We start from the raw sequence: 21548 nt of genomic DNA, 5'->3' as shown, positions 1-21548 counted from the left end.
TCATTCAGCCTGATTCACTGAGAGAAAAGTTGTGAAATGTTGTGGAACTAAGTGTCAATTTCCTTCAGAGAATTTTTTTTAATATGGTTCAGTGTTTTGTTATATGCAGGTTATTTGTTTCATGAATGGGACCTTCAAATATTGTATTAAATATTCTAAGAATAATCATATAAATCACTACTTAAATGCAACATTTAACATTTTGATTTCTAATGTTTGTCTTATTAAGAAAAATATTTGCCTATTCCTCTTCACATCAGTAAGTAGCCTACCTTGGCTATCATTCTGGGAGTCTCTCTCTCTGGGTAGCCGTAGAAGGAGTCTTCCTTAAGATGTGTGTTGCTGGCACCATGGGTAATGGGGCTCAGAGTGACAGAGGTGTGTCCAGAGGAATGTAAGGCCTCTTCTTGCTGCAGATTTTTGGCACAAACATCATCCAGCACCACTTTAACGCAATGCTCCATATGAGGGACCAGTCTCAAAAATGCTGACCTCCAGTTAAACACCAGAACCTGTGCCTGAAAACAGGAAAGGAGTAAACAGCCAACACTGAAGAAAGTGATTCACACCTTTTATATTGAATCACTTTCTTGTATGGAACATATTTAAAGGACTTACCTCAGGTGTGTGAAGAGTTTCTGCAGCAGATTTCCTGCCATCTGATGTCATGTCTGAATTCTCTTTCTTCTTTTTTAGGATTCCTAAATGAGAAATAAATGTTAAATTTAGCTTGGTCATGCTCTCGAATCATGTCTCTGAAGTTTTTTTCATGAAAAATCCTGATTTGAAACCTAAGACCTGAGAGTGGTAGTATTTTTCAAGTCTATGCATTACTTACATCCAACCATATTATTTGTGTTTATACTAAATTCTTCCTGTGTCCAGACTGGAGTAATCTTAAAAAGATTTGAACCCAGTTAGAGCCATCTATAAATGGGGTATTTCCACGAGGGGTGATTGGGTTGATGTGTGGAGAGACAGGGGGAGAGCAGGGGAGGATGACGTAAAGACAAGCATGCAGGATGTTGGGTTGGGTTGCAATTAAAAAGCATGAACATCAAGGCCACAGTTTCCTAATCAGAAGGCGAAGAGTAAGACCCCAGGCGAGGCAATTTAGCTGAACAAGACTGCATGCAATGGAAGAAGGAGGAAGCAGCAAGCGCATCACTTTTTGACCTTTAAGCCCATCTGATGAATTTCTGGTAATTAAGCCGTTTGATTGCCTGGAATTAATGATTTGGATAACTGCCCTTTAAAGGCTGTTTACCTCTCTGTAAATTGAGCCTTTCTGCAAGTCTTGTTTTTGTAAATGTAACCTTTATGGAAATTACTCCATGCACCAAAAGCTTTCATTTAACATCTCTGCGGCAGTAGTTCAAAGGGGAGAGAGAAAAGGGGTACTAAAGGCTTATATAACACCCACGATAATTCCCAACTAAAATAACACACATTTCTTCAGTCACAACTCAAGACTTTCCACTAGAACAAGTAACAATGTGTGTGTTTGTGGAGTGGGTTATGACTCCAGGAATGGCACATATTCAGGGCTGTGACCAGAGGTTTAGTAATACAGAGGTCACGAGTGCCCCACGACTATAACTCCACCACACTCAAAGAAAAATATATGTGCTTTTATAATGACTTGTGTTGAGTCTCAGATACTTCTGTTAGTGTACTTCCATGTAGAGCACTGTCTTCACAATTTACTTGCTCATTAAAGTGTGTTAAATTTACTCATTAAAAGTACTGACTCCAGAGAAGCCCAGACAGTCTGTACATGGAAGTACTGCTGCACCTTTAATGCTACTACTCTTGAAACTTTTAGTCTTTTATTGACATTTTAAAATGTGGAAAGTGCACTTCAGGCCACCAAGCACACACAAGAAGAAAAAAAAACTACAGAACTATATAGCCTCAGTATCTCGAGTGATACAAAAAATTACCTTTTATACAGGGAACATCTTCTGCACAGTTAATGAAGGTCATGTTGGTAACCTGCTCCCTCAGGTCACTCTCAAACCTCAGCAGGGTGCAAGCCAGCTGGGTTAACGCCCTCAGCTGGTGGGAGGTCAGACTGAAGCTCCTACTTTTCGTTGGAAGCTCCATTGGGGCTGTGAAAGGGAAAAAAAAGATCAAATAAACAGTGCATATGCTTAAGAATGTATGAGTGACAGAAAGATGCACCGCAAGTTTACAGTTCAGTACAGGAATAAACAATTTCATGAAAATAGGTCTTCAACCCAACCTCCCCGCCTACATGCAGTCATCAGAAAACACCCCTTTCCAGAAGTCTTGCCTCGCACGACACCTCTTATAAATATCGACCCATTCATGTTCTCCCAATACACAGTATAAACAAAGAAAGAATGAGAAAATATGCAAAACTTTGCTCCCTGAGAAGTCACACATGCACATCTCTCTCTCTCAGCACAAAACTTTTCTCCCCCTAACCCGCCGATGACCCCCTCGGCAAATATGGATTTCCCATTTTGGAGGCTGCCAAAGCCATCACCCGGGGGATGTTCCGCATTAAGCTGGAGAATGGGCGGCTGGGAGATGCGTTGCCATACTCCCAGACACATGCACAAATACTTTTGTGTGTCCGCTTAAATGAGCTCCTCCGCTGCAAAGGCACTTGGGAATGGATGAGCTCAGTATTAGCCTTGAATCTGAAAGCTCGGAGATGATTGAGCGTTAAGATGGAAAGAAGAAGGGGGTCCTCCTCCAATAATTGTAACATTATTGCCTCTGGATCCTAATGTAATTTTGCTATATTGTTAAACAAAATCTGACAATATGACAACACACTGTCCCCAAGGATGCCTGGTTTAATCATGCATGAGGCTTCACTCGATGTGTTGCGTGTGGCCACTTGTGTATGTTCATATGAGTGCTAACGAGTGACAGTCGATGAGTTTTTGTGTGTTGAGAGTGCACACATGTTTATGAGCATGTAATGCAGGTTATTATGAATAAGTTGATTTGCAGGAAACACTGTCACACACATTTGCACATGTCAGTCTAGCAAGATAATTGTCACACTGCAACCACATTTTGTGGTCACCATGGAATATATTCTGACCTCAAGTTTTGTTTGTATTTGCAGGCCTATGTGCATACATGTATTTATGGGCACGCATGTATCAAATCACAATAGTTGTGTAATTATTTGGGGTGTGTTTAAATGTGTGCTCCTGTGTTTGTGTTTGCGTGCGTGTAATTAAGCTGCATGGGTCTGCAGCTCAGCGGCTCCTCTGTAATGGGGTCCAGTGGGAGTCTGTGCTAGAGAGACTACCTCATGTTGCATGTGTACACGCGTGACCTGGTTGACACCTATGTGCCAGCCTCGTTCTCCAGCTTGCACATTATCGTACGCACCACCAATCTTGTCTATTTCTGAAGTCACCAGCAAATCAGGAGCTTCCGATGCTTAACACAGGAGCAAACTGTCAACAACTAAAGAGTAAACAACCTAAACCCGACAGGACAGGACACATAGCCACAGAGTCACAGGATTCTCTAAAAAGCTATCACACCACCATGACCACCGTTCCCACCTTCTCTGGAGCATTTATCTGAGTACAGAAGCCATTAAGCAGCACTTCATCTGGAGCATCACCTTTTTTTCCCCAAGCTCCAGCCCTGTCTCTCTCCTTTCTGGCTATTCATTCTATTCATTCAATCAGCCTGTGACCACATGACAGTTTGACTTGCTCAGTAAGTCACACTCTAAATAGTCACACATGACCTTGATGTTTAGCAATGCTGTGCCTCAGCCTCTCATTTGGCTGCAGCATGCAGGTTATATAGGTATTTATAGTCACCTCCCTAGCCAAATAGCCCTATAGCCATAGCAGTCTAGTACATAGCCATCTAAACCTCATTATACCTTTGTCACAACAGTGAGGCCAAATGGAGGCTCCCATAGTCAGTTGATGGAGAGGGTGTGCTTAAAAGCACCCAGGTGTGTCATATAGAATAGTACATAGCATGTCTCATAGAACAGAATGAGGAAGGGCACCAGCAGCCAGAGGAGTTCAACCAAAGGTCAATGTACTGAGAATCAATAAAGGAGGAGCTGGTGCTGAAAGGAGGGCAAAAATAATATGTTTATATAAGAGCTCCTCCACATGACATGATGGTGTGAAGATGTCCTTATAAACAATAAGATAAACAGTAAGCCATGTTTCTGTGATAACCACAGCAGGCATCTTATAAAAGCCCTCAAGCAACAAGCATATGTTATTCGACAAATGTGTGAGTCTTAATGTTTCATGTGGAACTGTAGCATTGTAAAACAAACTGTGTTGGTCTAGTCTGGCCAGTTTTACTGTGTAACTTTTAATAATGACAACAATGTAACACAAAAAAAGAAACAGAGCAGGTATTTTTGGCCAGCCATCAGTCTTCTACTTGTCTCTGTGGGTTCCAACAGCTCCACAGCACACTTTCTCTCACGCATATGTGCATGCACACACACTACTCTTGACTGGCAGGGAACAGAGAGAGAGAGAGAGGGAAGAGTGGAAGAGATCTAGGGAAAGGGAAAGGAGTGGTGGTTAGGGATGAAAACATGAGGAAGAGAGGGAGGGAAAGAGAGGGAGGGGCGGGATAAGGGAATTCCCTTAGCAGTTGTTATTGATTCCGGTGTTTACGGGCGAATAGTTTAGTGCCGTTTACAAAACAGAACAGATGCAGCCAGTGAGCAAAAAGGTAAACAATTGCTGTGTGGCGGGCTGCCAAATCCCCAGTCTGATGTATTAAACTCACGGTGAAGAGCATTTCCCCTTTGGCTGCACTTATTGCCACTTCATTTCCTCTTCTCTCACATTCACACTCTGTCCTTTTTGCCATCTCTCCCCTACAATGTGTCTCTCTCTTTTTCTCTCAATCCCTCGTTTATCTGAAGGAGGGGGGGGGGGGGGGGAGGACAAGGGTGTAAGGCGCTTTTTGCCGTCTGGCTATTTTCTGTCCTTCTCTGACCCAGGAGGCACAGCTCCTCCTAACAGAGCCATTAGTAGGGGGAATTGCATGTGTCTGACATGGCCGAAAACCAATTATTAGACACTTTCTACCAAATGATGCCCAAGTCTTTGGGGAATGGGCTATCATGCAATAATTTAGCCACTGATTTAATTTCTCACCAGCACAGCATCTCTTTCCCTCTCTCTTATCCTCTGTCCCTCATTTTCCCTCCTTTCTTTTAAATGTCTCTCTGTAGTGTAAATCAGAGGGCTGGCCTGCCTCTCCCTTACCACACTTCCCAACTGGCATTCAGTCTCTTATCATGTACTTACAATATGTGTCAGGTTTTCTGTGTTTGTGCATGTGCTAGTATGAGTATGTGTGTATGTTGTAGGACACCCTCTACAAGTGATGTAAGCACTTGGGAGAAGTTGCAGCAGTTTTTAACTTAAACACTTACCTTAAGTAAACGCTTATGGTTTAACCAAAACCCTCATATTTCTGACACCTTAACCCAGGCAGAGTAACAAGAACAGCACTAGATATAACTTAACACAACTTCATAGTTGCCACTATGAACCTTTACCAGGCTTGTATACAGTTTTACTTCATTCTTAAAATGTGTCTTCACTCTGGAGATGCAATGCTACGCTATAGCACTTCTGTGTGTCTTTTTGTGCATGTGTTTCCTGCGTGACCATCTCGTAGGGTGTCAAGCAGGGTCGTGCGGGTGCCCTAGGGTAAATCTGTGCATGTATCAGTGTGTATGTGGTTAGAAGGAGGCTATGAGCCACTGTGGACCGCCTGCTAGGCCCTGTGACAGCTGGGGTCCTCTTCGTCAGTTGCGGCCCACTGCTCACTCAGACAGGCTTATTATGGGAGGCCTCCTGCTGTGATTCTACCAATATAAACTCTGACACATGCACGCACACATGCAGTATATGCACACAAAAACCGCCCCAGCCCCAGGTCTCGTGTGGCCCTTTCCCTGGGTGCTGTCCAACCAGGCCACAGCAGGGGCCACCTGGCCTTCACAGAAGGAGAAAGTAGCAATTTTTGATGTCTCAATTAAGTTGCTTTGCCAAGAAGGAGGTGTAGTTGGACCGATGCTGTTTTCACTGAACACAGAGAAGCAGGGCTTACTTTCCCCTCTGCTTTAAATTAGTTTTTTACCCATTCTCCTCTGTGTCAGTCTTTGTTTCTGGCTCTCTTTGTGGCGAACATTTCAGTGACAGAGAGATAGGGGTTAGTTTTCTCTGGCTTCCTGTGCGTATTTGAACCAAGTAGCCTGGATGAAGAACATGAAAGAATGTATTGTCTTGATGGGAGCATTTCATTAAATCCCATTTGTTTAGTGCCCTTGTTCATATTATTGTTTTCAAGCCCTCAGCGAATCACACTGACTCTTCATCACGAAGTGCTGGCTGCTCTCAATAAGCTAGCCATTTTTGTCTGTGCTTTCTCAATAGAAGGTGCCAGGAAAATGTTCATATCCTTGAGCTGTTCAAGAGTGATACACAAAAGCCATTGTGACCACTCTGAGGAAATGGGGGGGAAAAAAATAAATGGCACGCATAATACACATTCTCAAGAGGCCATGAAACATATTCTTTTCTGTGATTTCATTGGAGCCATGATTTAGAGAAAATGAACGCTGATACACACACATAAACACAACCAGAGAGTAAAGACCCAGCTCTTCTCATTAATATTAGTAAACAAGCAATTTCTCTGTGTGGTAACTTTCTCAAAGAAGGCCTCCTCATCATCTACAAGGACAGGAGGAGAGCAGCACAAGAAAACATCATCATAAGCTGGAAACATCACGCGATGAGGTGTGCCCACGTGTACACAGTGACACATACACACACACACACCCTCCTGCCTAGTCCATAATTACACGGCTGCATGCGGGTGCACGTCCTTGGCTGACAGTGTATATAAACTCAGGCAGAGATATGATCTAGTGAGGAGCTGCTCTTATTAAATATTAACAAACGCCATTCCCAAGTAGCCTCAATCCCCACAAGCACCTCCAATGCCAGTCAGAGCCTCAGTCGAGCTATCTCACGTCACTACAGAACCTCTCTCCCTGCTGAATAGGCTGCTGTGCCTTCTCTAAGAAAGAGTTCAAAGAGCCAGACAGGGCGAGAAGGAAGGGGGGCGCAGTGGTGGTGAATGTGCTCACTATACATGTTCTAACTCAATCTTTTTTTATCTATAGGGAGCTCTAGACGTCGTCATATGGGGAAATTAGTGGAAGTGGAATTCAAATCAGCGCTATCAGAATGGGGTTGCAAAGAATTTCACAACCTCGACTTCACCCCTTGTGGTCGATTGTCAAGTGTGTATGCAGAGAAGTTGGAATGAAAGCTTTTGATGTCCTACAAAAACACAGATCTCCTATGCATATGCATGCAAATTACTGATGCCATATGGAAATTTAATGATGCATTTTTAAAAGGGAGGTATTAAATGACTCTTGATCACACAATTTTCAAAAAAAAGTCAATGAGTGCGCACACGTGCTCGCTCACTCGTATGCGCACACACACACAAACAAGCATGAATTCAAAAGCACAAGCAGTGAGACACTACAGAGAATAAAAAGTCACTGAAAATACACTATGTAAGTGGGTATGGACTCATGTCCACCTCTGTAAGGCAACAAAACAGTAGGTAGGAAAGCATAATAATACAAGCTTTTGGTAGTATTGCACTTCTATTGCTTTTTTTAGTGTGGCAACTTTATTTTAGGAGAATATGGAGACTATAGGGAATAAAGATTTGCACTCTTTTCCATTAATTTGACAGTCTCTAAAGGGGTGAGATAATTGTCTCTGTGGATAATTGTGTGACTCTTGATGACCCTGTCTTCAAGAAACTCAAGCACGTAAAGCGGCTGTCATTTTAGCACTTAGCATACCTGGTAGACTGAGAATCTTAACAGACTTGCAACACATAAATCATAAGTAATCATAAGTTAGTAAATTTGGAAGTATTAAAGTTACCAGACATTAACTTTTACTGCCCCTTAAGTAGTATTTACAGAAATAAGAAAATTACATCACTTGCTTTATTTTGGCAAAATTCAAAACACATAGACATGCCTGTGTAGACTTGGCCCACCCACTCCCCTGCAAACTCAGTGAGGTGTGTTAGTGAGGTCTAAAGCCTGTATTGTTCCTGACCAACCAACCTGTCGAGCACAATCCCCAGTCTCTCTGTTCACCCCATTACACTTGGAAAACTACAGGAAAATGGGAAAAAAAGAATGAAAGAAGGGGAAGTGGACTTGTGAGAGATGGAGTAAAGGAAAAAGATTTGGATGGGGAGGGGGGCTGAGACCCTTCACATCTGTCTAGGTACAATGTCAGAGCCTGCCTTTGAGTCGGTGGGGTTAAAAGAGAAGGCAGATCTTGCTGTGAACGCTGTTAAATGGTTCAGTGGTTTGACAGTGGCTGATGCTACAGACAGCGCTGCTCCCCTGGGAGCCCACAGAGTCTCCCAGGCATGGCTCTTATCAAAATATACCTACCGCCTGCCTCCACTTCAGAAATAAACAATAACACAGCGGGGAAGAAAGGAGACATCTAAGGAGTCACCGGATGCTGATGAAAATAGAATCACTTTTTACTGCTGTCATAATTGTCTTGACAATTATGGGTGTTGCATACAGTATAGACAGTAAAGTGTGAAAGCAGATTATGCGTTAATGTTCAAGCTTCGGCTCTTTAGGAGCCATGGGCGTTGTGGATATGTGGGTTCTTGAGCTCATTTTTTTAGGGGGTGGGGGGTGACGACGACGACTTAAAACATGAACACAAAAATGTAATCCCAGTTGTAGCCCTCAAAGCTGTGTTGCAGCTGATAGTCAAACACACACACACATGCATACACGCACAACACACACAAACACCTAAGTAAAACCAGCACAGGCAAAACTGCTCCATTTTACCATCATTACACAGCACGGGTCCCTCGCTCCCTTTGGAGCCGTGTTCTGCCTCCGGTGCTACATTTGACGGTTTGTTGAGCGGCACGTAGGTGTGTAGCCTCCGCCGCGTTACGTGATCAAACAGCCCAACTGACGCATGGCCAATTATCCTGGCTGCCTCCTCTCATCTCACGTTTAAGGAGAGGGAAAGTAAAAACCAGAGAGGGAGATGGAAAGAGAGAGATGGAGGGAGGGAGGGAGGGAGGGGAAAAACAGACGTGAGGCTGGTGGTATGTTTATCGAAGAATGGCAGATGCAAAAGCACTCCTCTCCCTGTTCCACAGGGAAGCTGACATGTGCACCATTTTTGAAAAAGTAAACAATAGCTTACACTCTTTTTGTTGTGAATGTTTACCCTCAGTAAGCTGTAAATAGGCCAATATGAAACAAACAAAAACAATACGGGGTGAATTAAGAATCAGAAGTGTGTGAAGGTCTCACTGTACATGTGTATAGGTAAAGAAACAACTTCCCACTGTGTAACAAGGTCAAGAGAATGTTGAACGTCTTCCTGCACCAGCTCTTTTTCAGCCCCCTGTTGTTTTCCCTACACAGCTGTATCACTACTCAAAATTTAGTGGAAAATTTATCAATTTCCCCTCTCCACTGTAAGGTCACGAGGTTGTCTGAAGGTGCTGCTGCTCTGCCCTTGTTATGTTTTAATAAACTTTATGTTATTTCTTCTAATAGAATTCCTGCAAAGAGAACAGCTGAGCCGTAGCTATTAACACAAAATAAACCACTGTTCAAGTTGAGTACATATTGCTTTAGGATTGAAATAAAAAAAGAAGTGAATCAATTTAAACACATGGTGGCCAAACCTCAGAGCTCTTTTGAGATCAGAGTGTATTTCAGTCATCGATGCAGTATGTAGTAAATACTGTTTAAAAGTAGTTTAAAAGCCTTGACCCTGGAAATACCGGCTTCTTCTTTTTGTTGGCAAAGAAGATAGAAGGGGAGACAGGAAAGAGGGCAGTAAAACGAGAAAGCAATTACAATGGGAACAGCAGTTACTGACAGTCATTTACAGAGGCCTTGGCTCCGGCTCATCACTACATACTACAGCGGGAGAGTAGCACAAAAGTAAAAATGGAGGTTGGCAGAAGAATGCCTTCAAAGAAAAGTATTAAAAGGCAGGAGTACTGGAAAGAATGTAGTAAGAGGGCTCATCTAAATAAACTCTAAGAACCACTAAACCATAGACCTGAACAAAGAAAGTAATGGTGGGGAGAGTATATAAATTAAATTTCTGAAAAGATCACTTACCTACGGTTGCCCGGGACTTAGCAGAATATTTTTTGATCTTGCTACTTGGGGCGGTGTTGTCTCTCTGTGCTGTCTCACACTCTCTCTCCATTTGTGAGGCCAGTTCTTCGGATACAGTGTTGAGGTAGGCTGCATTAAGAAAAGCGAGGATTGTGGGTGGTTCTGCTAATCTTGAAAGGACGTGGAGCTCTTCTATGAGGGTTTGAGTCAGAACCGGGACTGCACAGTTGAAACTCTTAGCCAGTCTGTCAAAGCCGCTCTCATTGCCTGGGCTGGAGGACAGGGCTGAGCGCAGAACACTCAGCACGTGCCGCCGTTTCACTTCCTGGATGTACAACAACAAAAAGATTTATTATTCAACAGTAGCAAGGTTGATGGCTGAACTACAGTGGAAAACACTTGATATATGTTAAAAGAGACACATCATAAGGAACTGGAATAGCTGTCATGTGGCTGTATGCCTCTAGATATAATTCCAGTGAATGATTTCCAGTTTTTATCACATTCAAGATATTGATGAAGATTCTCAGTCATCCAGGTCATAATATGTAGAGAGATACGTAGAGATTAAAGCAAGGCGTCTGCACTTTTTTCTTGAGAAGAAAACTCTACAAGTCCAGATGCATTGCTTCAATTTTCTCTACGTATCACAAGAGAACTGGGATGATGCAAAGACAACCTGACCTGAACATTCTTGCACCAGACGTATGGGATAGAAATGTAATATTTCTCTATTGTATCTATATTTTACCACACCTGGTAATATGCGAGCGCCTCAGACTCAGGGTAAAGAAAGAAGAGCTGTTGCAGACAGTGGACCCGCTCCTGAATGGACATAGTAGAAACTTGTCTGAGTCCAGGAAGCACTGGGCTGCAGGAAGACAGCCGCTTCATCAGGTAGCGCCGCAGCTGTAGACATATAGCATCCCATGCCTCCTGAATCTGAAATTATAGGGATAATCACTCAGAAAAAAAATGCTAATGATCAAGATAAAGTACTACAATCACTATAGCCTGAGCACCTAAGTACATTCAGGGGCCGAATTATGCACTCAACTTAAACACCAAAAAACAAACTAACTGAATAAAAAATGGTTCATTACCTCTAATGAAGTGTCATCTCTGACAGTATGTACCAAGTGAATAGAGCAGGCCACCGGTGGAAGAGAGGAAGGGAAGCAGACACCACACTGGGAAGACAGACTGAGCAGTAGTTGAAGTGTCCCCTCTTCCTTCTCCTCTTCTTCAGATCCTAGGTACTGTTTCTGAATGGAACAAAGGATAAATGTTACTCTCACTGGAAAAACAAGAAAACAACTTGAACACATTAGACAGTTTACTGTCATCTATACAGTATCTTAGGTTTTAGAAAAATACATACAAAACAGTACTACAAAGATGATAATCATCATCAGTCTATATCTTCATCATCCTGATGCATTACCACAGCTTTGAAGAAGTCCATGAGCTCTTGGTGTCCTGTGGCAACAGGCTTGATGTTGCTCGTTCTAAAGTTGAACCACTGGAGGCACTCTGAAGGACTCGGTGGACGCTCTCCTGACCGGCAGTGTCCCACTTTGGCCTGGAGCTCCTTCAGCTGCTGTTCAATGCTGTGTGAAAAGTAGATGCATCATGAGAACCTAGGACTACGGAACTGTAGCTCAGAGCACAAGCACAGAGTCGCAGAGGTTATCCACTATCTCTATAAATTACCCCCTTGCGACTGGATAAAATGTCTGTCTGTCTGCTGAAAAAAATCTGCTGGGACGCTGTCCACATTTTAAAAGGTGACATTAAGACATTCAAAAACAACCCAATCATTCAAACACATACCCAAACAAACCACAAACACACATACATTGCAGTCATACAAGATTCACAAAGACCTACACACTGCATCATGTTTGGCTCTGCCTCACTCTCTTTCAGTGTTTGTACTGTGAGAAGACAGATACAGAAGCATCAACAGTAATGAACACAGACATCGATATATCAGTGTGTGAGTGTGTGCTAAGCATCTGGTGTGAAGTGGCATTACAGGCATCGGCAGGCATCTGAGACACACACTTCTTGCCGTCTCATGTCTTACTAGTTCCCTTGACATACACGCAGACACACACACACACACAGACACATACACAAACACCGCTCTTTTGATTTTAACAGACAGCATCAGCTATTCAGTTTCCTCTTTAATATGACAGATTAGAAATGACATCTTTGGGCTCGACATGTTTAGTCATTTCCATGCAAATCAGTGCATATATATTTGGGTATGTAAGACGGTGCGAGTGTGTCTGTGTGCATAGATACCTGCATAATTAAACATGTTGGTGTTGCTATAACATTGCTATTGAGTTCACATGCAATTCAAAGAGTTCAGAGATGTGCACAAGGCTTCTTAAATGAAGGCATGTTCACTTCAAGACATTTGCAGGGGAATGATTAATTAGCATTGGTTGACGAGCCAAAATCATTTAAGAGTAAAATAAAAATCGTTGCAGTTCAAATATCAATAAACAATCAATGCAAAATAAAAATATAGTTTAGTTGTGTGTTAATGTGTATGTATGACACAAGGCCAATCCTTATCAGACAGCTCATTCACTACTGCAGGTCTATAAACTGCCTCAGAGCCGCACCTGGGCCATGAACACATCCAGATGTCGTACAATGGCAACACATTAAATAACCGTTCAATCTGACACCCTTTGGTTTCAGAGGGGGAAAATGCAAGGGGATAAAAATGTTATAGACCGTTACAAACTGCTATAGATTGAACAATGCCTGATGATATTGTTCTCTTTCCCTCTTGTTAACTACCTGCCGCTCACTCCTTTCTTATTCTATAGACATGCCAGATGACACATCTCACTTTATTCTCTTAACACCAATGTGCTGACTGACAGAATCCATGATTATAAAGTGGGTGTTTTGAAGTGATCTGCTGCGAGGCAGCATTTGTTACACAAGTGCAAAGCTATCAGAGTGTTCAGTAAAGCTGGCCTTCTCCATGTTGTCCTTTCACTTTAGTCTGGTCCTGTGCAGGTTATGTATGTTTATTATACAGGAAAGACATTGCCTTGTGACAGATTGTTAGTGCAGCAACTCCACACTTGCCCACAGCCTACTAGCTGTAAAACACAGCTTCAGCAAGGTCTGACTAAGAGCAGCATGGCTCAGGATTGCCGACGGCACTGTGTGTAAAATTAATAGACTTTAAACAACACAAAGGCGGTTAAGATGCTGGTTTGTTTGTGTGACCTCTGGCTTTGGTTTCTCTAAGGAGGATATAGCAGTTCATTTCTGAGAAAGTGTACTGGATGCAAGTATACTCACAATAACAACATTGTTTTTTGTAAACCACTTTAGGGACGAAGAAAAAAGTGCAAAAAGTGCAAAAAGTTAGTATTCTCTTATGTGCAATATCTTCCAATGACACCTTGCTGTTTAGATGAAACAGAACAACTCATGTGTGTTTATAGTACGCCATAAACATGGATGTTCGTTCAGGGCTCCACCTCAGGACTTTACACAGACAGCAGGTTTCAAATGGGTTTCCATCTGTGGTTCACCTTTTAGCAGCTGAGTAAAGTTCATTAAAACAACACTAGGAACTTTTCTATTGTTACTCAACTTTGCAACAGTCTTGACTTAAAATCTGCCTTCCTATTAATCTTGATAGTCTGGAACGCAAATGCAATGCTGTTGTGATGTATTTACACTGCCAAAACACTAGCAGGAGGTGTACTATGATGTCTAATATTGAAAAAGTTTTCATTTTTATTTTTATTTCATTTTTTTTAATATAGAAAAGCTAGAAAGGCTAGATGTTGAAGAAGTTGGTGTGTAAAAATAAAACAACTGAAACTATGGATTTTCTGTGTTTTGTCTGCTCACTGGAGTTTATGCAATTAGAATATTTTTGGATGTCAACACAAAGCTTTCTTATATCATTTATTATTTTTAGCAAAAATCAAACCCAAAAAGACCGACCGTTGTTGCAGTCTGTTGTGACATGTAGTTAGATTTTTGGGGAGGATGATAAGAGACTATAGCACTGATTAGAAACAGAAACACATGTTTAATGTTTGTCTTTTCTATATAAGACTTGAAGGTATCGACTTTCTCTAGTTCACCTGCATTTCACTTTTTCCCTCACAAGAGAAAACAATGTACTCTGATGAATACAGCAACAACACTTGCCTCTTCAGATACATTTTCAAGCCTCGACTCCAGAGCTTTCTTTTCTCCATTTCTCCTCTTTCATTTCTCTCTTCCTAAATTTCTTTTTCTTTGCTCTCGCCTTTCAATTACCCCTCCTTAAGGCCTTGTGCTGTAAGTTATAAAGTCAATGTGGATGGACTGTGTCAAGAAGTCCATCCATCTCTCTACAATGTGGTGACCTTTTGCCCGCTGGTGTGAATGCTACCTGCAGCCTAATCAACTTGGTGGGATTAGCTCAGAACCTGATGACTTCTACTGCCAGCAGCTCAGATGCTGAGAAAGGAGACAGAAAGAGTAAGACGGAAGAGGGAAGGTAAAACAGAGCAGTCACAGAAAATAACACCATTCAACTTTGTGAGTAAAGATGACAATAGACAAACCCTTAATAGCAAAAACGCCAGAGCAGAACTCGACAAAAGACCCAGAGAATGAAAAAAGAGACACAGGAAACTAGGAGGAAAGAATTCTTCAGGCCTCTTGACAAACATGTCAATCATCTTACCAAAACTGACACACACACACACACACACATACACACACGCTTGCACTTTCACTGCTAAAGTGGAATTTAATTGTTTTTCAGACCGGTTCAGCCAGACAGTTGATACTGCATCTGTTCTCCCCCCAACCTTCACCACCGCTGAGAGAGAAAGGGAGCAACTGGAGGTCTTTTATTAGATATGATGGCACATTTCACAGCTCCCTGACTTACAGAAACCCAATCCTGCGATTAGTCAGCGCTTTGACGTTATCTTAAGTTCCTTGTCAGAATTAATTTAGTGTGGGTGGGCTGCTGTGGGGCTGTCTGTCTGTCGTGCTCTGCTCCCCTCCGCCTGCCTGCAGGAGGTGGGGGGTTGGAGACAACGGGGGCAGGAAGATCCCTTTCAAATAAGCCCCAGCTCCAGTCAGTGCCAAACCAGCCGCCTGAGAACTAAATATCTTCTCCATCAAAAGGTCCCATTCTGTGAGGGGAAAAGGAGTGAATGGGCTTGAATGAACAGGCTGAAAACAAATCCCGTCTTGGCCTAGCCTGTCGCCCACTTAGTGCCCTTAGTCCCCGTCCCTCCCCAGCCACCCAGGCCAGCCAATGATACCGGAGAACTGATACAGCCGATATACTAACTTAACACACGTGTCACGCACAGCTAAACACACAATCAGCTACATACTGAAGACTACAGAGCAGTATTTTTGCTCATTCAGAAGGAACCTTGTACAATACTTAACTGCGGTAGGCTTTCAGTTTCTCGGCTTTGCACACAGATTCTAAACACACACGCAGAATCAAATGTAAAAGTATTGATACTGTACACTGATCAAGATTGGCAGGCGACTAGTGAGACCCATTTGTCTTGCCAGTGTGAAACTAAAGGCCTGTCTGCAGTCTCCAGGCCTGTGCTGACACTTCATTAAAGGTCTTCCTGGTGGCCCTCCCCATCCAGCCCCACTCCCCACCCATCTACCCCTTCTCAGCACCCAACCTTGCACTGTCCCATCTGATGAAAACTAATGGATTACAGCATTTCAATTTGAGGGAGCCAGCTCTGTTGTCAGCCTATCTTAATCTCCTTCAATTAGGGAGCAGGTCTTAGGCAAATCTTTGACATCTGAGAACTGGGAGCAGGCCAGTCACTCTGACCCATAAACAGGCTAAAGTCCTTCACGGGTGTGAGCAGCTCCGTCTCCTCTGTCTCTTGGTTTCCCTTTCCTCTCCTCCACTTCCGTAATTTGTCCCAGACACCGATAAGTCAATTAGGAAGCAGGTGAGTGAGCTGTGGATGCATGTGCAGGTGCACATAAGTCCGCAGGCCACCCTGGTTGATGCAGGAGAGAGGCCTTGTGAGGTTTTATTTGCCTGGATGTGTCCTAACAGAAAACGAGTTGTCCTGAAGTAGTCTGAGAGAAAGTTAGCTGCAGTCTGACAGAGATACTGACCAGTGGTCCCCCACGGCGAGAGGAGGATTGCCTTATTTTTAGCCCCATTCTCCATTATCTGGACGCTTTGTTCTCATAATGGTTATCCCTCTCCCATCTGCAGGAACACAAAATAACCCTTTAATGCTTAGAAAGCAGAAAAATGGCCCGGCCTTCAGTAATAAGCCTTGAATTACCTACCCAAGGGTTTTCGTTTCAAGATGTGGAATCTTCAATTATTATGTTCCCATTTAGAAGGAGGAAGGAAAGAAAAAGAGAAAAGGGGAGGGAGACGGTGAGAGAGAGTGAAGAAGGGATGAGTCCCAGACACTAATGGTGCCACAGTGAGGCTTTGTTCACTTGCTGTCCTTCATCATCTGCCCTCCACCTCACAACGCCACAAACGATAAAAGACCTGAAATATAGATTTCTCTTTTTCGTCTCTGCCCACCCCCCCTCAAGTCTCGCTCTTTATCAATCTATTTGTGCTCTCCAACATCCTCGTCTGCTATCAATAACACATCTATATTTAAGTCTTTATTGCACAAAAATTAATGTTTGTCTTCCGACTATTCATATTGAACCATGAAAGGAGATTCTAGTTTCATTTAATGAAATACATGACCCTAAACCACATTTACATGGATACAAAAAACAGACTGATACTTATTTTTGGCTGATTTAAAAAAATCCTCTTCACTCCATTTCAACCTGCTCCACTATCTACTGTACTGTACATGCTAAAAAACAGCGCTGAGCACAAAGAAAGGGGCCATAGTGCACTGGACACTATTTGATGACATCATTTAAAAAAATAAAAAAACATTTCTGCATTATATTATGTATAAAAAAGTGTCTATGTTGGTTCTTTGTTGGTGTGTAAATCCCATATCAGCAGATGTGATTGGCTGCCTGATTTATTGATCAGATTTGTTCAGATTACTGACGGAAATCATTTTTCATCAAATTATCAATTAACTTCATTAATAGGACATTGTCTGGCAACCAACAATGACCACAACCACAGATACATTTTGACGCAGTATTATTACTTAAGTAAAGGATGTGAATACCTTCTTGTATTTACAGGTTGACCAGAAAAAATGTAATTGTGATAATTGAATTTCTTCAATGACAGGACTGAACGTTCTGTGTGACAAAAAGGGTAAATAAAAGATGAATGCAGAAGATATCACATTGTTGGCACTTCAAATTGCTTGCATTGTTTTTGCATGCGACTCTTCTCTTTAACAATAGTGTGAATGCTTTTGTGTGCAAACAGAATAAAACACAAATCTGAACTTGTTTCTTGCCACTGTTAATTTGGCACTTAAATCTTTGCACAGTAGAAATCGGGGATGATTTGCATATTAAATGACACTCTGCTTCTGCACTCTGCATTCAACTGAAATCCACATTCATTTCCAGAACTCTTTTTAAAAAATAAACACCCTAAAATGTCTTTAGTTTTTTGTTCTTTTTTTGCAAGATGAACGTGATTGGAAGGTTTAAGTTTAAGTTGACACGCTTCTGGTACACTCTGACCTGCTGGCATTGAGATTGAGTTTCTCCTCTGTATCTTTGAGCAGTTGTTCAAAGTCCAGGTCACTGGAACCCCCTGGAACCAGCAGCTCCACAAAGGCATGGTCTTCAGGAAAATCTTCAGGCCACTCCATAATGTTCTGCAAGAGAGAAACAGTTGGCCTCATACCGTTGAAAAGAGAGAAATAAAACAACAATGTAGATTGACATCAATCCACCACATGATCTGAGGTGTCATATTATCATAGCTGTCTATCAAGAAACACGCGCTTTCTGTACACCCAACACCCACACTTTGCAATAATTTAAAATTTCCTCAAACAGGAGTCTTATTAGGAAACACAAATCAATTCCATCTGAAACACCTGAAACAAAAGAAAGCTTATCATCACCAGCCCCAGCCCCCCCACCCTTTCACAGAAAATCATTTACAGTAGGAGGGCCCCTGATCAAAATGCATTGCCTCAGCCTCTAACCATTTCCACCTACTGACACTACGGTGACTTAACATATGAAAAGAAGACCAAATAAATGAACCATGAGGTGAGATGCTCTTCTGTCAAAGCTTTAAATAAACAACTCATCTTTTTTGGTCTCTCCCCCCATCCAACTACCATGTGGTGCTTAACGCTCATGCTAACAGCCAATCCCACGTTGGTACCACACTGCTGGGTCTCATATCAACATTGTCATCAGCGCGAGTCAAGTGGAAGGTAATGGAGAGTGTCTGTGTCAATTTGGCTTTCTCACACACCGCCTCTCGCCCCTTCCTCATCATCTGCTCTGATTTTAATAATCCCTGTCAAACTCCAAACAGCTCCCCGCACTCCGCTCTGCTTCTTCGCTGCTGCATACAGTCTATGCCACTCTCACTGACAGGGTAGACAGGAAGCTCAACATTCATTTAGCCGGCACAAAGGGAGGCCTGTCCAGCTGGACAAATATTATTTTCCTCCGCTGACAGCCTCACCAGTTAAGCTTGTCCTTTATTATTTCTGCCTCTCTTCTTCTCTCTAACTGCTTCCCCTCATCATCACACTCCCTCTGCGCCGTTGCCTGTGAAGGGGTCTAAATGCAGTCTTTGCTGAAAGGGACGAGGATTTTCAATTCATGGATTAGGAATTCAATGTTGTAATTATATGGACTGAGAAAGACAATGTGTGTGTGTGATTTATAATTGTGTCTTTCTGTGTGTGTTATTTCTCTTTAGGTATAGAAAGACAGATGGGCAGAGGGTATGAATGTCCACACTGTATGTCTGCTGGGTGTCTACCTCCTGGTCTGCCAACATATCATCTGTTATCTTTAGCATGAGTGTGTGCAAGTAAGTGCGTGTGTTAGGATTCACAAGGCAGCACACAGGGCCTCATTAGTACTATACTTTAAATCATCCACTCTCCATTGTCTTGTCATTACCTCTTTAGAAAGCAGATGTTGGAGAAGCCCCTGTGTGTTTCACAGCGTTGCAACAGGGACAACTGGGCCAGGCTCTCAGACGCTGCCTGCCTGAGACATCAACTCCACAGCTATTAGATCAGGAGAAGAAACACAGTCTCAGACACGCAAACACTTACACACACACACACACACACACACAGGAAAATCACTGTCCTATCTCTCTTGCTGCTGCCTGTCTACTCCAGCTAGGCTAACACACAGGCCCATTTGCAGTAATGAGTTTGTCCTGAAATATTTAGCAGCATGTCCCCCAGGCTGTCGCTTTAAAACCACTTAGAGCATGTCAAGTTAAAGTCAACATTATTTTAAAGGTGGTACCTAACAGTCTGCTGTAAGGAAACATAATAAATTAAACAGGTGCATATTGTAAGATCAAAACTGTCTCATTGCCACCAAGTGGAAAGCAAAGCTCCCCTGTTATTGAGCAACTAAGCAGTCAATTACTGTTGACTGATTTTGCTCTTTACACAAGTCCTAGTGTAAATAGGGCTTAGGGTGTCTCATCTGATATTTATGCCAAATCTAATAGGCACAAATCTTGTTCAAATGTATTGGTCACTTTATTTCTTTGCTACAGAGTAATGTATGGATGTAATATGTCCTTATTGTTGTATCAACATAAATGCCTCTGTGTCTACCCGTTACTGAAGGAATTAATAATACATGACTTTAGTCTTACTTTTTGTTATTGTTTTGTGCTGTGATCAGCATCATTTCAACAGTAACCTGAGCAATGACTCTATTACAACTACTAAAAAAACAAGACAAGTGTCACAGTGGAGCAGATTATATTGTGTAGAGTATTACATCCAGCTGACATGCTCTCTTAAATACTCCAATCTGACATGTGGGCTAAGTGACACACTCAGTTGAGGAAATGTTGAATTGGGTTAAAGTACTACTGAAAAAAATAATAAAATAAAATAAATTACCCCATTTGAACCTGTAATTGTGTTATAAATAGTTTATAATAATCAATAAAGTATTTCCCTTATCAAAATAATCAATTATTATCTATTGTCAGATTGACTGATTAATCATTTCAGAACAGGGGGCTTTAAAAGAGATTTCATTATAAACATTACAAAGAAATGTTTAAAAGATTTCTTGGACTGACTTCCTCTTCTCTATTCTGCCCCACCTCAGTCAATGTGTGTGTATGTGTGTGTCTGCCGCCAAGCCCCCTCATACAGTGTGAGCTGTTCTGCTCAAGGTTCCTCTCTGTTTGAAGGCTCTCATCAATTTATAAAGCAGTAAAGCAGCAAGTAAAACATGTCTATTAAAAATGTCTGAGCCCAAATTAATATACTGCTTCATTCGGCCAACAAACTAAAAGCAAACTAATGATTTAAAAAAAAAAAAAAAAAAAAAAACTTTGAAGAAACTTTTGTGCAAGTGCCTTGAACATTTTATGTATCAACTGTGTACCAGAATATTTACTGTTTTTTTAATGGTTGATCATTGACAATTTTAGGCTCCTATAATGAACATAAAACATGCAAGTGTCAGCACCCGATTTTTTCATGTTAGTCGTCATACATAAACACGTGTTTATTGTAAGCAACGGAAGGCTGTGCACCTTCACATGCTTGTCGAGGTGAAATAGGATTTGCCGATTTTGACACGCTTTTGGCATCTTTAACATTACGTTGTGGTGTCATGGTATTCGTGTGACATGGACTTGACATGCGTGCTGTGTGTGGATTGTTTTTTGACGAACCAAACTTAATGGTGGCCTACAGTTCTGATTCAGTGTTTGTCTTACCTTTTACACGCTTCTTGTTAATCCAACCAGTGTTAATCCATAACACGCAACGAAAACGTGACCATTTTCCCTCTCTTCTGGTTACTGCTTGTGCACGACAGCTATTTATAGCTACAATAAGGCAATCCAAGAATTGCAACGAAATGTCAACATGCTACCATGTAACATTACTTCACTGCAATTGAAAGCGTATCCATCGCTGCCAGTGTACGTCACCGGACATTACACTAAGCTGTTTATGTAAACTCCGGAGCGGTTTCCTGTGCAGCCTCTCTGAGATAAGTCATGTTTCATCGTTACTGGTTATATGTACATGATATATTCCCGTTAGTCAACCAGTGCTTTCTGAAATCCAGCTATTTTGGTTATTTCCGGGCAAAGAAAGCGTCCGTGACAACAACCCGGAAGTAGCTC

General features: G+C 42.1%; 1 protein-coding gene across 9 annotated transcripts in view; it reads right to left on the bottom strand.

Annotated features, from left to right (window-relative positions):
• kiaa0825 (KIAA0825 ortholog) overlaps positions 1-21500 on the bottom strand; it is a 98497-nt gene extending 76997 nt beyond the window's left edge. For 4 of the 9 annotated variants that reach the window (XR_003671215.1, XR_003671216.1, XR_003671217.1 and 1 more), the window contains exons 1-11: positions 21135-21500; positions 19328-19437; positions 17915-18051; positions 11673-11838; positions 11332-11493; positions 10985-11170; positions 10229-10553; positions 8924-9085; positions 1944-2111; positions 619-701; positions 273-518 (exon numbers count right to left, since the gene is read on the bottom strand). Coding sequence is in view for 6 of the 9 variants with exons in the window: in XM_028413377.1 (XP_028269178.1) it covers positions 273-518; positions 619-701; positions 1944-2111; positions 8924-9085; positions 10229-10553; positions 10985-11170; positions 11332-11493; positions 11673-11838; positions 17915-18045 (1629 nt within the window). In the remaining 3 variants the exon portion in view is untranslated. Of the gene's footprint in view, positions 1-272; positions 519-618; positions 702-1943; positions 2112-8923; positions 9086-10228; positions 10554-10984; positions 11171-11331; positions 11494-11672; positions 11839-14660; positions 14671-16390; positions 16488-16570; positions 16600-17914; positions 18052-19327; positions 19438-21134 lie in introns of those variants that run through there. The other 5 variants (XM_028413379.1, XM_028413382.1, XM_028413378.1 and 2 more) reach the window with 5 other exon arrangements.
• Between the last annotated feature and the right edge of the window lie 48 nt (positions 21501-21548).

This window comes from Parambassis ranga, chromosome 9, assembly GCF_900634625.1.
Source record: "Parambassis ranga chromosome 9, fParRan2.1, whole genome shotgun sequence".
In the NCBI taxonomy this organism is placed as follows: Eukaryota; Metazoa; Chordata; class Actinopteri; family Ambassidae; genus Parambassis; species Parambassis ranga.
This window is presented reverse-complemented; position numbering and strand designations above follow the sequence as displayed.